At 39.0% G+C, this 20,307-nt stretch overlaps 1 protein-coding gene and 1 long non-coding RNA gene across 2 annotated transcripts in view; one reads left to right on the forward strand and one right to left on the reverse strand.

Annotated features, from left to right (window-relative positions):
• The window catches only part of FBXL13 (F-box and leucine rich repeat protein 13), a 218,177-nt gene that overhangs the window by 50,440 nt on the left and 147,430 nt on the right, over window positions 1-20,307 (reverse strand). The window contains exons 16-17 of the mRNA XM_061413891.1: window positions 18,302-18,421; window positions 17,448-17,574 (exon numbers count right to left, since the gene is read on the reverse strand). Of these exons, the coding sequence (XP_061269875.1) occupies window positions 17,448-17,574; window positions 18,302-18,421 (247 nt within the window). The remainder of the gene's footprint in view (window positions 1-17,447; window positions 17,575-18,301; window positions 18,422-20,307) is intronic.
• On the forward strand, window positions 14,258-18,526 carry LOC133246019 (uncharacterized). The gene is made up of 2 exons (XR_009735868.1): window positions 14,258-17,522; window positions 18,384-18,526. It is a non-coding gene; the product is annotated as an uncharacterized LOC133246019 (long non-coding RNA).

Consider the following 20,307-nt stretch of genomic DNA (forward strand, 5'->3'; position numbering starts at 1 on the left):
TTCAAGTATTTTCTCATGGTCTTTCTTTTTGTCTTCTTCTTCTGGGACCCCTATGATTCGAATGTTGTAGCATTTAATATTGTCCTAGAGGTCTCTGAGATTGTCCTCATTTCTTTTAATTCGTTTTTCTTTTATCCTCTCTGATTCATTTATTTCTACCATTCTATCTTCTAATTCACTAATCCTATCTTCTGCCTCTGTTATTCTACTATTTGTTGCCTCCAGAGTGTTTTTAATTTCATTTATTGCATTATTCATTATATATTGACTCTCTTTTATTTCTTCTAGGTCCTTGTTAAACCTTTCTTGCATCTTCTCAATCTTTGTCTCCAAGCTATTTATCTGTGATTCCATTTTGATTTCAAGATTTTGGATCAATTTCACTATCATTATTCGGAATTCTTTATCAGGTAGATTCCCTATCTCTTCCTCTTTTGTTTGGTTTGGTGGGTATTTATCCTGTTCCTTTATCTGCTGGGTATTCCTCTGTCTCTTCATCTTGTTTAAATTGCTGAGTTTGGGGTGTCCTTTTTGTATTCTGGCAGTTTGTGGAGTTCTCTTTATTGTGGCGTTTCCTCGTTCTGTGTGGTTTTGTACAGGAGGCTTGTCAAGGTTTCTTGGTTAGGGAAGCTTGTGTTGGTGTTCTGGTGGGTGGAGCTGTATTTCTTCTCTCTCCTTTTGAAGACTTGGGTTGCTTTTCTGGGTGCCTGATGTCCTCTGCGGGCATTCAGAAGTTGTTTTGTGGAATTTACATGGCGTTTTAATGTTCTTTTGATGAATTTGTGGGGGAGAAAGTGTTCTCCCCGTCCTACTCCTCCGCCATCTTAGCTCCTCCTCGACCACATTTTCTTTATCCATTCATCCATCAGTGGACACTTAGGTTGCTCCCACATTTTGGCTATTGTAAATAAATAGCCAAATATTGTAAATAATGCTGCAATGAACAGGGGGGTACATATATCTTTCTAAATTACTGTTTTCATTTCCTTTGGATCAATACCCAGAAATAGAATGCTAGATCATATGATAGTTCCTTTTTTAATTTTTTAAGGATCCTCCATACTGTTTTCCATAGTGGCTACTCCAATTTACATTCCCATCAACAGTGCACAAACGGCCCATTTTCTCCGCATTTTCACCAACACTTGTTTTTTCTTATCTTTTTGATAATATCTATTTTAACAGGCAAACAATGTTTTAATTTTCCCACATTCCTGTTAAGTGAAGTTAAACTTATGAAGTTACAAAAAGTTCATAAACTTATGAAGTTGCAAAACGAAGTTACACTTTTGCTTAGTGTAATTATGTTATTTGTTGGCAAAAGATGACACACTGAAGAAAACAAAAAACATCAGTATTTTGCCCCATTATAAGACTATAAACATTTGGTCATAATTTTAAAAGAACCAAGTTTTATATATGAAATTGAACTGTATGAAACCTTGTTAATCAGTTTCACAATCTGAAAGATTTAGTCTTTACAACTTGGATGTGGCTTTTTTTTCTGAGAGACGGGGCTTTCAGAAAAAGTCTAGGCATTATAGAATACTAACATTAGAATACGGGGCTTTCAGAAAAAGTCTAGGCATTATAGAATACTAACATTAGAATAAAACATAATGTAATTTATCTGATAGCCACATTGCCACAAACCACCCTTGTTTATAGTATGTTTTAGTTTGGAAACTGTCAGCAGTTTAATAAGGCACACCAGAACAGTAAATGCTGCTGCTGCTGCTAAGTCGCTTCAGTTGTGTCTGACTCTATGCGACCCCATAGACGGCAGAATTTTATAATCTGTTCTGCTTTGATTAAAGAAAATCTCTAGAAAAAATTTATATAAAATTACATAAGATTGCATAGTTTGTCCAACTTTTAATTCATTTTTTCTTGAATATTCTTTATAAGTATAGCTTGTAGACTTTCAAGATTAAAACACTAATACAAGCCTCTCTTCCATAGTTATGAGATAAGCCTTTATAAAGGTATGATGAAAATATGACAATGATAAATAACTACATTATTACAAGGAGTTCATACAAGTTGGAAGAAATATTGAAACCCCCAATATATAAATGACTAAAGAATATAAACATAAAATTCACATAAGAAAAAATACAATCACAATGATAAATATAGGCGGAAATTATATTGCTAGAATTTTTTAAATGCAAAATCAAATAGCAATAAAGTTATAATGTATATCTATTTTTTGTTGAAATTAAAACAGCCAATATTGGTGAATGAGTATAAGGCCAGCCTACTTATTTTTTTAGTTGATGGCAATAAAAATTATTACAATGTATTGGGAAAGCAAGTGACCAAAACAACAATAAAATATCCTGTTTAAAGAAGGGAAGATTTGAGGGGGAGAAAGGTTAGTAAAAACTTTGGGGCAGGTTTCTGGTCTTGTTCCTGTTTCTATACTGAAACCTAGAATTACTGCCTTAAATATAGTAGGGACTAGAAAATTAAGTACCAAAAGAAGGAGGAAAAAAGAATGAGTGAATAAGTAAATAAAATGTCTCAATATGAAAAGTAATTTAGAATAACTGGGGGAAAAAAACCAATACATGGGTGCATTATTAAATTCTTATATATATCAACAAAGAATTATATAAAGTATTAACACCATGCATATTTCCTTTACAAGACCCACAACAGTTCTAGAGAGTTTACTGTCTGTTCCAAATAAACTGTAACAGCACAAAAACACCAATATTCAAGCAAAATATTAAGCTTTGTATGTTAACATACACAAGAATGTATGTATATGAACAATTTTGTTTAACAGAAATTAATATATCCTTCTCTGTCTTCATGTTACTTGGGCCATCTGTGAAGTTCAATCTTGCTTTCTGAAACATCACTTCCCTTAGTTCCCATGACATCACTCTGAACTCTTTCCTTATCTACTGCTCTGGATGTTCATTTTCAGCTTTCTTTGTGGCTTTATCTTCCAAATCCACCCAGTAAGTATCCGAGTTCCCTGGAGCTTTGAAGTTGACCTCTCTTCTTCATATGTCTCTCATCCATAACTTCAGGCACCTCAGCCTTCTCTACAGCTGGCCCAGGATCTCTCTTCTGAGCTCTAGAGTTTTTAAATTCAACACCTGAATGTGCTATAAGCATCTGAAATTTAGCACTGTTACTTTCAAAGGACTAGTATTCAAACTGGAAACCACAGTGTTTAATGAGTTCTTCCTACTGTTTCTTCTGGTTTAAGCAAGAAGTTTGGTTAAAGTTGAATAACTCGTGGTAGACTTTTCTTCAACTTAATTAAGTACATTGTTCCTTTCTCTGCATTTTACAACTTTTATGACTCTCTCTTTGTTTTGATCTTTTTGTCTTAATTGAATATAGTTAATTTATAATGTTGTGTTCATTTCAAATGTACAGCAATGTGAATATATAGTCTTTTTCAGATTCATTCCATTATAGGTTTTTAAGATATTGAGTATGGTTCCCTGTGTTATACAGTACGTCCTGTTGTTTACCTATTTTATATATCAGTTCAGTTCAGTTCAGTCACTCAGTCGTGTCCGACTCTTTGCGACCCCATGAACTGCAGCACGCCAGGCCTCCCTGTCCATCACCTACTCCCGGAGTTCACTCAAACTCACGTCCATCGAGTCGGTGTATATAGTACTGTGTATATGTTAATCCCAAACTCCTAGTTTATCACCCTCTACCCTGCTATCCCTTTTGGTAACGGTAGTTTGTTTTCCATGTATGACTCTCTCTATAGCACCTAGATTTCTCTACCTGGGAAATCTATAAATATAATCCATACAATTTAGGATATTTAATATCTGATTACAGGATGTTGGAAAACACATCCTAAGAAATAAGGTGGAATTTGGTACACAAGAGTCTAGGATGACTGACAATTTTGATATAATTATTGGAGGTGTGAAAAGTGAAGTCGTTCAATCATGTCCAACTCTTTGTGACCCCATGGACTGTAGCCTAGCCTCTAAATATCTCTTACTCATCCTCTTAAATAGATCTTCCTTACTGTTATGTCTCTGTACACAAATCCTTTTGAGTCCTACTCTGAGTTTTGCATTGGCTCCTTTTGTATATAGCACATAGTCTGATTTGCTTTGCAAGGCACCCGAGGCCATATTCATTCTATCCTCCACCTCTTTCTCCAGCCTCATCTCCTGCCACATCCTCTATCTCAGGCCATGCTCTGACAATACAAAGGTACCTGTGGATCCCCAACTCATAACCCTCTCTCATATCTCCATGCCTTCCTCCCTGCTTCTTCCTTCACTAGAATGCTCTTCTTTTCTTCAACTTACAAACACCTACTAAAGCTCTTAGCTGCACCTCAAAAACTGAAGCCCATCTCCTGACTCCACCACAGAGACAACAGAGACAGAAGTACTTACCTTCCAAGTCATTCTTGCTGCCAAGATGCAGTGCAGTGCACATAACTCCATAACAGCAAATATACCTCATTATGTCATAGGTCTGATAAATTATTGCTAGTTTACCATGTGCCATATACTTACGTTGGAGAAGGCGATGGCACCCCACTCCAGTGCTCTTGCTTGTAAAATCCCATGGACAGAGGAGCCTGGTAGGCTGCAGTCCATGGGGTCACTAAGAGTCAGACATGACTGAGCGATTTCACTTTCACTTTTCACTCTCATGTGTTGGAGAAGGAAATGGCAACCCGCCTCAGTGTTCTTGCCTGGAGAATCCCAGGGACGGGGGAGACTGGTGGGCTGCCATCTATGGTGTCGCACAGAGTCGAACACTACTGAAGCGACTTAGCAGCAGCAGCAGCAGCAGTCCTTTCTTGGACTGGATAGTCCTGGGTCTTCCCAGATGGCTCAGACAGTAAGAGTCTACCTGCAATGCAGGAGACCTGGGTTCGATCCCTGGGTCGAGAAGATCCCCTGGAGAAGGAAATGGCAACCCACTCCAGTGTTCTTGCCTGGAGAATCCCAGGGATTGGGGGAGCCTGGTGGGCTGCCGTCTATGGGGTCGCACAGAATCAGACACGACGAAAGTGACTTAGCAGCAGCAGCAGCATATACTTAAGTTAAGCAGTTTACAAGTCTTCACAACACTATGAGGGAAGTAATATTATAACTACTGCATTAAAGAGAAGGTAATGGAGGCACAGAGAGGTTAAGTAACTTGCTTGAGCTCTCATAGTGTAGTGACAACTGTGAGGATGTAAAGCCACGCTCTGAATTCCTGCTTTTAGTAATTTTTAGCCATGTAGTACTGTTACTCTTGGTGGTATTCTTTTCCCACTAGGCTATACCTTGAGACCAGGAGTGTGTCTATTAGTTTAGTACTCCTAGACACTTTCATAGCCTTTGACACACAGCTGACAATGAGTAAGTATTTGTGAATGAATGAGTAGTCTATTTATAAAATTATCTATTTTTATGAACCCAATTTTCTCTTATCTTGCTAGTATACTGTCGTAATTCTTGAGTGGAATCTATTTCCCTCTGTAATTGTGCAGCTTCTCTGGTGGCTCAGATGGTAAAGAATATGCCTGCAATGGGGAGACCTGAGTTCAATCTCTGGGTTGGAAAGATCCCCTGGAGAAGGGAATGGCAACCCACTCCAATATTCTTGCCTGGAAAATCCCATCAACAGAGGAGCCTGGCAGGCTACAGTCCATGGGGTTGCAAAGAGTTGGATACAACTGAGCGACTAACAGTTTTGTAATTGTGTGAATCATTGTTTACATTTCATATGTTTCTTTCTGAAGCAGTCACTGTATTCAGTACTGCTTCAGTTCAGTTCAGTTCAGTCACTCAGTCGTGTCCGACTCTTTGCAACCCCATGAATCGCAGCATGCCAGGCCTCCCTGTCTATCACCAACTCCCGGAGTTCACTGAGACTCACGTCCATCGAGTCAGTGATGCCATCCAGCCATCTCATCCTCTGTCATCCCCTTCTCCTCCACATTCTTTTAGGAATAAAGAACAAAACTCTTATCTGAAAATACGTTTTATCTCGATTAACACATCCTCTTTCTAAAATCACTGATAACACTATCTTGTACAATGTCCATGAAAATATATCTTTAACCTCAAAAGTGATCTTTTACACTCTGGTTAGCAATTACAATTTTGTAAAAATAATTTGCCTTTTCTTTTTAATTATTTTTATTTCTATTTACTTGATTATTAGTATGGATTTTGTAACGATACTTTTTAAAATGTGCAAACCTTTCCAATCTAATTTACCAACCTACAAGTCTAAAGGAAAGCAGGCTTTGGTCAATACACAGAAATAGGTCCTCTATATGTTTGTGGAGGGAAAGAAAATAAGCATCTCTGTTTCCTGGAAATAGAGTAAGTCACCTTGGGTCTACTTGCCTCCTACCTGGTAGAGGTTGAGAGGAAAGTTATATCAACCAAAGATTCTCCTGGAGGGAAGTGACAAGCTCACGTTGGTCACTTCTTTTTTGCCATGATTTTAATAGGCATTTTTCTGGAAACAGGAGAAAATTGACTGGAAGCTCTATGAGGAAAACCACTGTTGCTAGTGATGGGACCAGCAGATTTATATGAGGCCGCTGGCTGTGAAAAGCAGCCTAGAATGGACTAAAGAAAAGTCCAGCTCCATAGGAAAAAGTTCAATAGGGCAAACTTCTTATGTGTGTGTTTTTTTTTGTTTTTTTTTTTTAATCCAAGGCAAATCCATTTATCTCTGAGTTATTCTGCTTTCTGCTTTCTTTTAACTCCCCTTCTTTCTGTTGCTTAAATCTCAAGTAATTTCCTGTGCTTCCCGCTTTAGGAGTTGTGGTGCACTAAACCTCAGCCTTTATTTGTGCTTGTGTTCCATGCAGATGGGTGGTCTCTTGAAAGCATATCATCAGGTTAAGACGTGCAGCTGTAAGCATTCCCATTCTAGCTCAGATCATAGCTGAGAAGATGTGGCAGTTTGAAAATCTTGTGTTTGGTTTAGAGAAAGAAAACGGTACCAGATCCATTCATTCCCTTACTCACTACTCACTGGTCAAATATTTTACACACCTTTTATGTATTAGGTGTTATGCTGGGCATCCCAAAGATGGGACAATCCATCTTCTGCCCTGAAGAGTCTTACAATGTTGTAAGGAGGCAGGCATGGAAAAAAAAATATTAAAATACATTGAGTGACTCAAAAATATATTGAGCTGATTGCTTTATTGGAGACATTAGCAAGGACAGTGGAAATACAAGGTGGGGAGATCCTAAGCTTTGCCTGGGAATTGCCCAGGAATTCCAGGGGAGCTTCACACAGCTGAAACTTGAGGGATGAGCAAGAAGTTAGCAGATAGACAAGAAGAAAGGGTGTTTCAGACAGAATTACTCACAGAAGTGAGAAGAAAAGAAGAGCAAGACATGTCTGAGGAGCTGTAGGAGAATCAGTTCTGTGTCTCTGGAGCTAAAAATGAAGGTGGAAGTTATCTGGAAGTGAGGCTGCACAGATGGGCAGGAACTACCTTAGGAAGTCTTGGTCCCCCAAACTAGATTGTTTAGATTTTATACTGAAAGCAATGGAGATCTCCTGATAATATATGAGCAAAGAAGTGAAAGACCCAGATTTGCATGCTAGAAGATCACACTGCAGCAGAGTGAAGAATGGATTGAGGACAGTGATGCTTAAGGCAAAGAGGTTAGTAAGAAGAATGATGCTTGAACTGTGGCAGTGGCAGCAGGGATGGAGAGGAGGCAGGGGGACAGAATTGAGAGAAGTTTAGACTACACTAATTATTGTTAAAGACCTCACGCTGGCTTCTTTCTATTCTTATATATTACTTAGTCTTAGAGATTTTTTTTTTCTAGATCTGAAATGATCTTATTTACAGTTAAACTTAATATGGAAAACATGCCAATATTCAATACAGTTCAGTTCAGTTCAGTCATATAGTCGTGTCTGACTCTCTGCTTCCCCATGGACTGCAGCACGGCAAGCTTCTCTATCACCAATTCCTGGAGCTTGCTCAAACTCATGTCCATCGAGTCGGTGATGCCATCCATCCATCTCATCTTCTGTTGTCCCCTTCTCGTCCTGCCTTCAGTCTTTTCCAGCATCAGGGTCTTTTCCAAAGAGTCAGCTCTTTGCATCAGGCAGCCGAAGTATGGAGCTTCGGCTTTAGCATCAGCCCTTCCAATGAATATTCAGGACTGGTTTCCTTTAGGATTGATTGGTTCTATCTCCTTGCAGTCCAAGGGACTCTCAAGAGTCTTCTCCAACACCACAGTTCAAAGCATCAATTCTTCAGAACTCAGCTTTCTTTATAGTCCAACTCTCACATCCATACATGACTACTGGAAAAACCATAGCTTTGACTAGATGGACCTTTGTCAGCAAAGAAATGTCTCTGCTTTTTAATATGCTGTCTAGGTTGGTCATAGCTTTTCTTCCAAGGAGCATCTTTTAATTTCATGGCTGCAGTCACCATCTGCAGTGATTTTGGAGCCAAAATAAATAAAGCCTGTCACTGTTTCCATTGTTTCCCCATCTATTTGCCATGAAGCGATGGGACCAGATGCCATGATCTTCGTTTTTTGAATGGTGAGTTTTAAGCCGGTTTTTTCACTCTCCTCTTTCACTTTCATCAAGAGGCTCTTTATTTCCTTTTCACTTTCTGCAGAGTGGTGACATCTGCATATTTGAGGTTGTTGATATTTCTCCCGGCAATCCTAATTCCAGCTTTGTGCTAATCCAGCCTGGCATTTTGCCTGATATACTCTGCATACAAGTTAAATAAGCAAGGTGACAATATACAGCCTGACAAATTCCTTTCCAATTTGGAACCGGTCCATTGTTCCATGTCCAGTTCTAACTGTTGCTTCTTGACCTCTTTATGGATTTCTCAGGAGGTAGTCTGGTATTCCCATCTCGAAGAATTTTCCACACTTTGTTGTGATCCACACAGTCAAAGGCTTTAGCATAGTCAATGAAGAAGTAGATGTTTTTCTGGAATTCTCTTGCCTTTTTTTATGATTCAACGGATGTTGGCAATTTGATCTTTGATTCCTCTGTCTTTTCTAAATCCAGCTTTAACCTCTGGAAGTTCATGGTTACTTACTATTGAAGCCTAGCTTGGGGACTTTTGAGCATTACTTTGCTAGCATGTGAGATGAGTGCAATTGTGTGGTCATTTGAACATTCTTTGGCACTGCCTTTCTTTGGGATTGGAATTAAAACTGACCTTTTCCAGTTCTGTGGTCACTGCTGAGTTTTCTGAATTTGCTGGCATATTGAGTGCAGCACTTTCACACCATCATCTTTTAGGGTTTGAAATAGTTCAGATGGAATTCCATCACCTCCACTAGCTTTGTTCGTAGTGATGCTTCCTGAGACCCACTTGACTTTGCACTCCAGGATGTCTGGCTCTAGGTGAGTGATCACAGCATCATGATTATCTGGGTTTTTAAGATCTTTTTTGTACAGTTCTTCTGTGTATTATTGTCACCTATTCTTAATATCTTCTTCTTCTGTTAGGTCCATACCTATCCTTTATTGTGCCTTTATTGTTTCTATCCTTTATTATGCTCATCTTTGCATGAAATGTTTTCTTGGTATCTCTAATTTTCTTGAAGAGATCTCTAGTCTTTCCCATTCTGTTGCTTTCCTCTACTTCATTGCATTGTTCACTTAGGAAGGCTTTCTTCTCCTTGCTATTCTTTGGAACTCTGCATTCAGATACTTATATCTTTCCTTTTCTCCTTTGCCTTTTGCTTCTCTTCTTTTCATAGCTGTTTGTAAGGCCTCCTTAGACAACCATTTTGCCTTTTTGCATTTCTTTTTCTTGGGGATAGTTTTGATCACCGTCTCTGTACAATGTTACGAACCTTCATCCATAGTTCATCAGGCACTCTGTCTATCAGATCAAATCCCTTGAATCTATTTGTCACTTCCCCTGTATAATCGTAAGGGATTTGATTTAGGTCATACCTGAATGGTGTAGCGGTTTTCCCTACTTTCTTCAATTTAAGTCTGAATTTGGCAATGAGGAGTTCTTGATCTGAGCCACAGTCAGCTCCTGGTCTTGTTTTTGCTGACTGTATAGAGCTTCTCCTTCTTTGGCTGCAAAGAATATAATCAATCTGATTTTGGTGTTGACCATCGATAATGTCTATGTGTAGAGTTGTCTCTTGTGTAGGGTGTTTGCTATGACCAGTGTGTTCTCTTGGCAAAACTCTGTTAGCCTTTGCCTTGCTTCATTTTGTTCACCAAGGTCGAACTTGCCTGCTACCCCAGGTATCTCGACTTCCTACTTTTGCATTCCAGTCCCCGATGATGAAAAGGACATGTTTCTTTTGGTTTTAGTTCTAGACGGTCTTGTAGATCATCATAGAACTGTTCAACTTCAGCTTCTTCAGCAATAGTGGTTGGGGCATAGACTTGGATTACTGTGATGTTGTATGGTTTGCCTTGGAAACAAACAGAAATCATTCTGTTGTTTTTGAGATTGCACCCAAGTACTGCATTTCAGACTCTTGTTGACTATGAGGGCTATTCCATTTCTTCTAAGGGTTTCTTTCCCATTGTAGTAGATATAATGGTCATCTGAATTAAATTCCCCCATTCCAGTCCATTTTAGTTCACTGATTCCTAAAATGTCAATGTTCACTCTTGCTATCTCCTGTTTGACCACTTCTAATTTATCTTGATACATGGACCTAACATTCCAGGTTTGTATGCAATATTGTTCTTTACAGCATCAGGCTTTACTTCCATCACTAGTCACATCCACAACTGGGCGTTGTTTTCTCTCTGGTTCAGCCTCTTCATTCTTTCTGGAGCTATTTCTCTTTATTTCTGAGCCTTTCCCTCAACACCTGTTATTTTTCCTGCATTACTTAACTTTCTTTGAGGTAGGGCCTCCATCCACCCAAATTCAGATCTGGAATCATTCTTATCCTCTTGACCTCTAGGCCCTTATCTTCCCCATCTAGTCAGTCACCAAATTCTTTCAGTTTTACCCCCTAAGTAGTCTTGACGGTGTTCTTTCCACACTACTACTCTGACCTAGTTAAAAAATGCATCTCTTTCTTTAACTACTGAAATAACTCCCACTACTTTCCCCTCCAATCTATCCCCCAGAGAATTTGTTGTTGTTCAGTTGCTAAGTTGTATCTGACTCTTTGTGACCCCATGGACTGCAGTATGCCAGGCTTCCCTGTCCTTCACTCTCTCCCAGAGTTTGCTCAAACTCATGTCCATTGAATCAGTAATGCCATCCAACCATCCTATCCTCTGTTCTATGATGACCTACAAAACCTTCTAGAACACCAAAAGAAACATGTCTTTCTTTGTGGCCAAAGTATTGGAGCTTCAGCTTTAGCATCAGTCCTTCCAATGAATATTCAGGGTTGATTTCCTTTAGTATTTATTGGTTTGATCTCCTTGCAGTTCAAGGGACTGTCAAGAGTCTTCTCTAGCACCACAGTTCAAAAGCATTCATTCTTCAGCATTAATTCTTCTTTATGGTACAGCTCTCACATCCATACATGACTACTGGAAAAACTATACAACTGACTGGACCTTTGCCAACAAAGTGATGTCTCTGCTTTTTAATATGCTGTGTATGGGATTCCCTGGTGGCTCAGAGAGTAAAGCGTCTGCCTGCAATGTGGGAGACCCGGGTTCGATCCCTGGGCGGGAAGATCCCCTGGAGAAGGAAATGGCAACCAACTTCAGTATTCTTGCCTGGAGAATCCCATGGACAGAGGAGCCTGGCGGGCTACAGTCCACGGAGTTGCAAAGAGTCGGACATGACTGAGCAACTTCACTTTCACTATGTTTGTCAAAGCTTTTCTTCCAAGGAGCAAGTGTCTTTTAATTTCATGGCTGCAGTCACCATCTGCAATGGTTTTGGAGCCCAAGCAAATAGAATAACCCAGATAATCTAAAATGGGAGGCTGACCATGACTGTGACTCCCCTTCTAGGTGCTACTTCATCATTGATTCAAGTCTAGACTCCTTGGCATAGCGTGACATTCTATTGGTAACATCTCCTTTTCACAGCATGTTCTAGCAGTACTAAGCTGCATAAAGTTCCCTGAGTAAGCAAGCATAGGCATGCTTTTGTGTTAGACTGGCTGAGTTAATAGATCCCTTTCTCTGCATCCTCTATCACTCCATCTTCCATACCATATTTAAATGAGTCACACTTACTCTTCCAAATCAGGCTGCAGGGAACAAATCTTACTCATATTTGGTATTGTAGAGCTCAGCATTTGTTCCTTAATTCAGTGAATATTTATCAAGCATCTACTACCCTCAGGATTCTGGGAAAACAGCAGTGAACAAAATTAAGTCTCAGCCTTATGGGTGTTACATTCTCGTGAGGGGACGCCTGGTGATGGCCTACACAATGGACACTTAGGGTGAACATTTTTCTAGTGCTGTTGGTGAAAAATTTTGAAAATCAGGCAAATGAAAGAGTCTTCTTAAACCACTGTCTAAGCATATGTCTGGAACATAGCTCTGACTCATTTTTCCTTTAAACAAGTATGGGTGGTGACTAAGACAACCTAAGCAACAGATTTAACTGTCCTAACTGGGGATCCTGTGGTCTTCAGTAAATGATAATTCTCCTAACTAGCAGAAAACATGTTCCCATGTATGTGGAAATATAACCTTATATTCAAACAACCCTCTGGGGTAATAAGGAATGAATAACATCCTGCTGAATTAGACATTAAGAAAAGGCTATAGAAAATTAAAGATTTTTAAAGATACCATAAAATATCATCATATTAGTAAGCTATTTCCTTCACTTACAAACCCTATTCTCTTTATATTGGAAGATGAAAATTGATATCCTTCCTCTTTCTGTAAAATATGCTTATTAGACAACTTCCTAAACAATTTTTATTCTTGGATGATGTAATAGATTAGTCACTATTTTTCTAAAAAGGAATGGCTAAAGACAATAAAATTATTAAAAGGAATGTATAAAGTTTGAAGTAACTGTTCTCTTCCTTGCTGTCCCCATTTAAATTAGTTTTCTCAGTTAAATATATTGCTTGATTTCTAAATATCTATAGTTTTTTCTTTGCTGATTAACTTCCTCATGAGCATCCATGATTTTCCAAACATAAAAGCCCATTACCCATGCAACCTTAAAGAGCTCTTCTACCTTCGAGTAGTAAATTTCACTGATTTCCCTGCTTATTTCTAGAGCTCTTCTACATCTCTGTATAGCTGTCTTACAGGTGACTCAAACTAAACATGCCTATTTCCCCAACCTGTAGCAATCCTTCTCCTCCCACTGTGGAAAGGACACAGCTCAGTAAGGGATACCACCAGTTATACAGCCACTCAAGCCAAAAATCTGGCATCGTCCTTGATTTTCTCCTTCTCTTCCTTACCTCCATATTCATTCTGTCTCTAGTTCCCATTGATTCTTTCTCCAAATGTCTCTCAAATCTGCTGTGTCAGCCTTACTACCATCTCCCTGGTTCTAGCCCTGATACTGACCCTCATAATTTTTCACCTGGATTACTGCTTTATAATCAGTCACTGACCATTTATGCTTAGTCACTCAGGCATGTCGGACTCTTTGTGACCCCCTGGACTGTACCCTGCCAAGCTTCTCTGTTCATGGGATTCTCCAAGCAAGAATACTGGAGTGGGTTGCCATTTCCTTCTCCAGGGGATCTTCCTGACCCAGGGATCGAACCCAGATCTCTGGCTTTACAAGTGGATTCTTTACTGCCTGGGCCACTAGAGAAGCCCTAGTGCATTATTCCCATGTCTATCCAGCAGATAGAGTGATCTTTTCAAAATTTCAGTTTTAATACGTTATGGCCTAATTGACAATACTGAATGTCCTTTTATTGCCAACAAGGCAGAGAACAAATTCCTCACTGTGGCTTCTGGGCCCCTCATGACCTGGCCCCTGCCTACCTGTCCAACATCATCTCTCACCACTCTCCTCACAATCAAGCTATATCCAAATGTGCAGATGTTTTTAATGCCACCGTACTTTCAACCTCTTTATCTTTGTGCAAGCTGTTTCTGTGACTTACCACATACGCCTTCTCCTTCTCTTGTAAAAGAAGGTCTTCTCTGACTTTGATTTAGGTTAAGTTTCCCTTCTGTTTGTTTCCCGCACCCATCTCGTTTAATGACCATTGTTCCACACCTGTCTTCCACTAGCATATAAGGGCTAGGAGGAGGGGCCGGGTCTGTTTTCCTGATTCCAGTACCCTTAGCACTAAGCACAATGTAGTCAGAATAAATATTTGTTAACTAAATATGTAGTATGATTCAAACTGAAAACACTATTGAAAAGAATCGTGAGTGAACATAATTATTAGAAAACGTATTTTTTCCCAAAGGTATAAATGGTCACATTTGACCTCTGGTAATATCTGCAACATTCCAGAGTTTAAATCCTAAGTGTTAAATCTGTAGTCATATTTGCACTTCATCAGACCTACAGTCCAGGCTGGTATTAGCTGCCCAGTTTGACATCTGGGCTGACTCATTTTAATTTGGCTGTTTGAGGTTAGCTGCTGTTGTGCCTTGTGTCGTCAGTCATTTGCCTCTTAGGTCAGAATTTCACTGATTGGAAGGAAGAAAACAATAGCCTTCAGAAGACTAATTTTTCCATCTTTTAGCAGAAAACAACTAACTTTCTTCTCCACAAGTATTCTTTCAGATTGTTTAATTTTTTTTTTACAAGAAAATAAAACAGTGAATGGGACTTGAGGCTATATCCCTAAACTTTATACTTATCCTCAGTTGATAAAAATGTTAATATATGATCTTTGAAAATAAAAACTGAGTTTTTCACAAATGCTGAAAGCTAAGATCGAGCATCTAAACCTCCTTTTGTGAATTCAACAATTGTTCACCAGATACTTCAGGTTGTGAGGAGTGCTGTGGTGGAATTATATTTTGATGTAATTATAATGTGCTTTGATCCTTCTCATTACCCTGTGATCCTTCAGACAACAGCTGGGCCTTCTGCTTGTATGTGTCAGGGAAGGGTTTTTACAGAACAGCACAGTAGAAAAACATCCTGGACTTAAAAATCTAAACCCTGAAAGACTTGGAGCATGACGTTTTTAAAAACCATATAATCAGTTGGAACATGTCTTCCACCCCCAGATTAGATAAAGAAACTATGCCAAGAGAAAAGACAGGGAGCAAAGAAGAGAAGAGGGGAGAGGAGAAGAGAAGGGAAAGGGGAGGGGAAGGGAGAGCAGAGCAGGAAGGAGGGGAGCTTGGAAGAAGAAGAGGGGAAGGGAGAGCCAGAGGGAAGCAAAAGGATGAGATGCTGGGGTACAGGGCCCACTTCCAGACCTCCCTGGGCTCTATCTCCTGATAGGTTGGGAATATAAGAGTACATGAGAACTCATTCTATCTTTCCCTCGTATGCTTGTGAAAAGCAACAAGGGATCAGAGTTTCCCTATGCTCATCATTGTACCAGCTAAAATCTAATGAGGAAAATAAAAACAACTCTTGTTTGAAACTGAGGAAATATAATCGTGAGAGAAAACTGACTAATAGGTATTAGACACCTTAGGAGCCTAATGGAATAAGGACAAAATCTAGATATTAGCAGTAGCAGGAAGCCAGTACCATGCCTATGCTGGAAGGACAATGGAAAGAGATAGTGTTTCTGACAGCCCAAAGTCCAAGGTCATGTGGGAAACTGGAACCACAACAATCCTGACCAAAGGGAGTAGATCACAAAAGAAATGCAGCTGATAATAATAATGCAGGGAAAGGTGGACAAAAACCCTGGCCTCTCTCTGCTTCCGACCCTCCTGTTGTTCATAGATACTTTACAAGCACCAAACCCAGCTGGAATCTAACTGACATGTCAGCCACTCTGTAGGAGAGTAAGAAGGGTGAGGCATGGGTCTGAGAACAAATACACCCAGATGTAAAAGTGGGAAATGTCTGCAGGGGATGTCTGGGACTGTGGACCTAAGAAGGCCTCACAGAGTCCCACACCTCAGGATGACCCAAAGGGGCCCAGAGCAAGGCACATACGACAAAGGAGCCCCAAAACTTGAGGGGACCTTGGAGCTGGGACAGGTAATATAGATCTGGGATTTCCCTGGAAGGAAACCAAAGACCAGATGGGCTGTCAAAAGACAGCATTGAGAAGACCAGGCTTGATTTCACCGTAATGAGTTGACTACATGTAACTATCCCAACTTCCCCATCTCATTCTACATTTAGACAAGACTCCAACACTCCTTAGTTGGTAAAGAAGCTGCCTGCAATGCCAGAGACGTAGGTTTGGTTCCTGGGTTGGGAAGATCCCCTGGAGAAGGAAATGACAAACCACTCCAGTATTCTTGCCTGGAGAATCCCATGGACAGAGGAGCCTGGCAGGCTACAGTCCATGGGGTCGCAAGATTCAGACACAACTTAGCAACTAAACCACCACCACCAACAACATTCCAAGAAAGAGGAGAGGAGACCAGCTAGCAGAATGGAGGCCAAATCTAAATTCACTCTTAGGTAAAGAAGAGAAAGAACTGTACCAATAAACACACACAGTTCTTTATTTAAAAGAGGCTACTGAATGTGGGGGAAAGATGGACATATAACACAGGTATCAGTAATGTGGTGAGAAAGAGGTCATGGTAAAGGAAACACTGAGGTGCAGATGTACACAGAGAAGTTGCTGTATTTGCCTGTACGGTAGGACTTCTCAGAGAAGGCCTCAGAGACAGTGGTATCTGATGAGACTGAGGGATGACTAGGGATTTAGCAAGCAGATGGGGGAGAGATCCTCACCTCTGTTGTCTTCTTCTGTCCCTCCTAATGCTCTGATTTCAAGAGAAGCCAGCATATTTATTGTCTAACTGCAGTCCATTAAAGTCTTTCAGAAACCTGACAAATCTCTGGATTTATCTTCATTTTGAATGGAGCAGTGCTGGAAAGGTAGGATGGGTGTGACCTGTGTTTCAGCTCTAATGAGTAGCTACAGCAGCTTGCAGGAAATTGGTTTCTTAAAATATATCCTTTTATAGATTTGAAGAGGCCATTTTTATTCCCCCTCTTGTTTTCATTTTTTAAAAACTTATTTTTTATTGAGGAGGCCATTTTTAGATTTCAGTTTTGAACTACAGACTTGGATCTAAAAGCACAAAGTAGTCTTTTGGAATGTGTAATCCACAAGGGAAATATATTTAAGCGATCTAAAATATATCTTCACAATGAGCAAATGTCCATAGTTGAAACAAATTTCAGATCTAACAGTCTGATCTGTCAGGACTTTCCTGCAAATATTGTATTTTGCCATTTTTTGAAGTAGAAACAAAACCATTGATTTACAAATAACCTCAACCATCACTATTCCAGAAAAAAATTTCCCAAACTTACCCTTTATAATCCAATAATTTAAGAAACAAATAATTGTTGTTCTCTCCATTGTTTACAAAATAGAAATGATTGTGTTACAGAAAACAATAGAAGTCTTTTTTTTTCTTACCTCATTAGAGATGTCTGTTCCAGAGAGATCAACCGATACCAACGAAAAGATGTTTGCAATAAATTCAACTCCTAGGTCAGTCAGATGTTCACAATTTCGTAAATTCAAGTAGTTTAAATTATAGCACCTGAAAGAAAGTAGCATGAAAAATTACCTTAAACTTTTCATCACCCTGTCAAATAGCAATTTCTTTGCATAAAAACCATCTGGGGAAAGCAAATGCTATTTAAACAAGGATTTTATTTTTCTCATCATAATGTTAATGTTAATAGTAAGCTTAAAAGTGGACAATACACAGCTGAGTGAAATATTTTTTCTGTGATTTCATTTCATATTGCAATTTCTGATAAGAAAAAATATTGCATGCATGCAAAAAAACTCATATATATAAATACCAAGATGAATAACCACTAAAAGGACAAATTTAAATCTCTCCTTTTCCTTACACATTTACTACAAGAATTGAACTTCACCCTGTAGTGTACACAAGACCTTTGACAAGTAAAGAGGATCAAGAATAAATTCACCCACTAGAATATCCCTTGGGATACACTGGAGTAAAGGTTTCCATAGAGACAATGTCCTTGAAAAAGACACATAAGTCACCCAGGTATAGCTATTTATAACTTCTTGAGTGATTCCATCTCAAACTTTCTCCAAGGTGATATTAGTAATAAACAGATAGAAAATATTAATCTATGACTCCAATATCTTACTTGGTTTAACCGAATATTGGACCAGCTTCTAGGCATCCCTGATATTTTCCAAATGGCTTCAAAAGTCCATCTCTGATCTCTCATATCAACAGATATACAGCTACTAATAATATATGTAATATTATTGTTTTATCGTACCGTTCTGATAGTTTTGCCATGGAGGCATCACCCAGGTGGATACAGTTACTTAAGTTTAATTCTCTTATCTTTGTGCTTGCAGGACCATCAAGAAATTGCTTTAGTCCCGTATCACCAATTCTGTAGGAAAGAAAAAGGAAAGCTCTACATGTGATTTTATGTATAAATATGTACAGTACTATTAAAATAAGAGCTACTACATCCAGTACATTTCAGAATGGCAAGGTAATATCTATATCTGGTATTTTGTCTACATTTGTAAACCAAATTTGGTTATATAGCTTTTACTTTAATATAAAATATACAAATGATAGTAATAGATGTATTAATAAAAATGCTATTCCTGTTCATTTGTTCATTTAATTAGGTGGCATGACTATTAATAAAACAGATGGCCTGCAAAGTTTCTTCCCTGAAGTTAAAATCTGATCATGTTAAATAGTGCCTGTTTCAATCTCCTGCAAAAGAAAAAGACCAAAACTTAGGATACGGAGAACCAATACTTACAATCAAACTACTATCAAAATCTTGGAGGAATTTCCACTAAGCACAAGTCAGTTTAGCTGGACTAGAAAAAAACCCAGTAAGTTACGTATAGATCCTTTCTGAAGCAGACAAAACCTGATGCTGTAGGAAGACCTTGATCTCAGCCTTCCCACACTGTCCTTAATCAGAGACACCTGTGTGTCAGTGCCACCCCCCCCCCCCTTAAGTCCTGCTTTATAACCACTCTCTAAATTATAGTCAACAAGAAACACACTTTTAATAAAATGACAACAAGAAGAAAATTGTGAAGTAGCATTGCTGCAGCTGCGGCTGCTAAGTCTCTTCAGTCGTGTCCGACTCTGTGCGACCCCATAGACGGCAGCCCACCAGGCTCCCCCGTCCCTGGGATTCTCCAGGCAAGAACACTGGAGTGGTTGCCATTTCCTTCTCCAATGCAGGAAAGTGAAAAGTGAAAGTGAAGTCATTCAGTCGTGCCCAAATCTTAGTGACCCCATGGACTGCAGCCTACTAGGCTCTCCATCCATGGGATTTTCCAGGCAAGAATATTGGAGTGGGTTGCCATCGCCTTCAAAGCAAATTAAATAAAATTAACACAGGGAAGGCAATTCAGTTAAAATTCTATGCTAGTAAAAATATTAAACAAGACTAACAGGGTAGTTTTATATTGATTAGGATTAACCCTCAATGAAGAGAATATGGATGGATGTGGAATTTGGAGATCATATTCTTTCCTGCCATGAAATTATGTACAATGAAATGGTGTAATAATGTGGCAATTTAAAATATGTGTGTGATCTAGCAACTTATGAATATGTTATGTGTTAAAAAAAAATCTTACTATCCATTGAAATTAACACAACATTGTAAATCAACTATACTTCAATAAAATAAATTTTTTAAAAAATCAGATTGGTCTTGGATTTCTTCTCTGCAAGAGAAATACCAAACATATAAATATAGCAGTATAAACAGTGTTAATAAAATATCAATTATAAATATATTTTCTGTTACAGAGGAAAAATCCAAGGCCAGTCTGACTTTTTTTTCTGGTAATTTGATTTTTTTTTTTAGCATTTTAAATCAATTTATTTGCTTCGGAACATTTATAGTCAATTCCGGGCTTCCCGGGTAGCTCAGCTGGTAAAGAATCCTCCTGCAATGCAGGAGACCCTGGTTTGATTCCTGGGTCAGGAAGATCCCCTGGAGGAGGGCTTGGCAATCCACTCCAGTATTCTTGCCTGAAGAATCCCCATGGACAGAGGAGCCAGGCGGGCTACAGTCCATAGGGTCGCAAAGAGTCGGACACAACTGAGCAACTAAGCACACACACACAGGCAAAATCATGTTTATGGTCATTTGGTAAATGGTCATATGGTAAATTGGTAAATGGTCATATGGTAAATCAAATCTTAACTCTAAATTTTGGTTGCCTTTGAATATGGATTACAAATTTCTGAATATTAAGTATATTCATAAGCCTAATCATAAAAAACTAAGTC

This window comes from Bos javanicus, chromosome 4 (assembly GCF_032452875.1).
Source record: "Bos javanicus breed banteng chromosome 4, ARS-OSU_banteng_1.0, whole genome shotgun sequence".
In the NCBI taxonomy this organism is placed as follows: domain Eukaryota; kingdom Metazoa; phylum Chordata; class Mammalia; order Artiodactyla; family Bovidae; genus Bos; species Bos javanicus.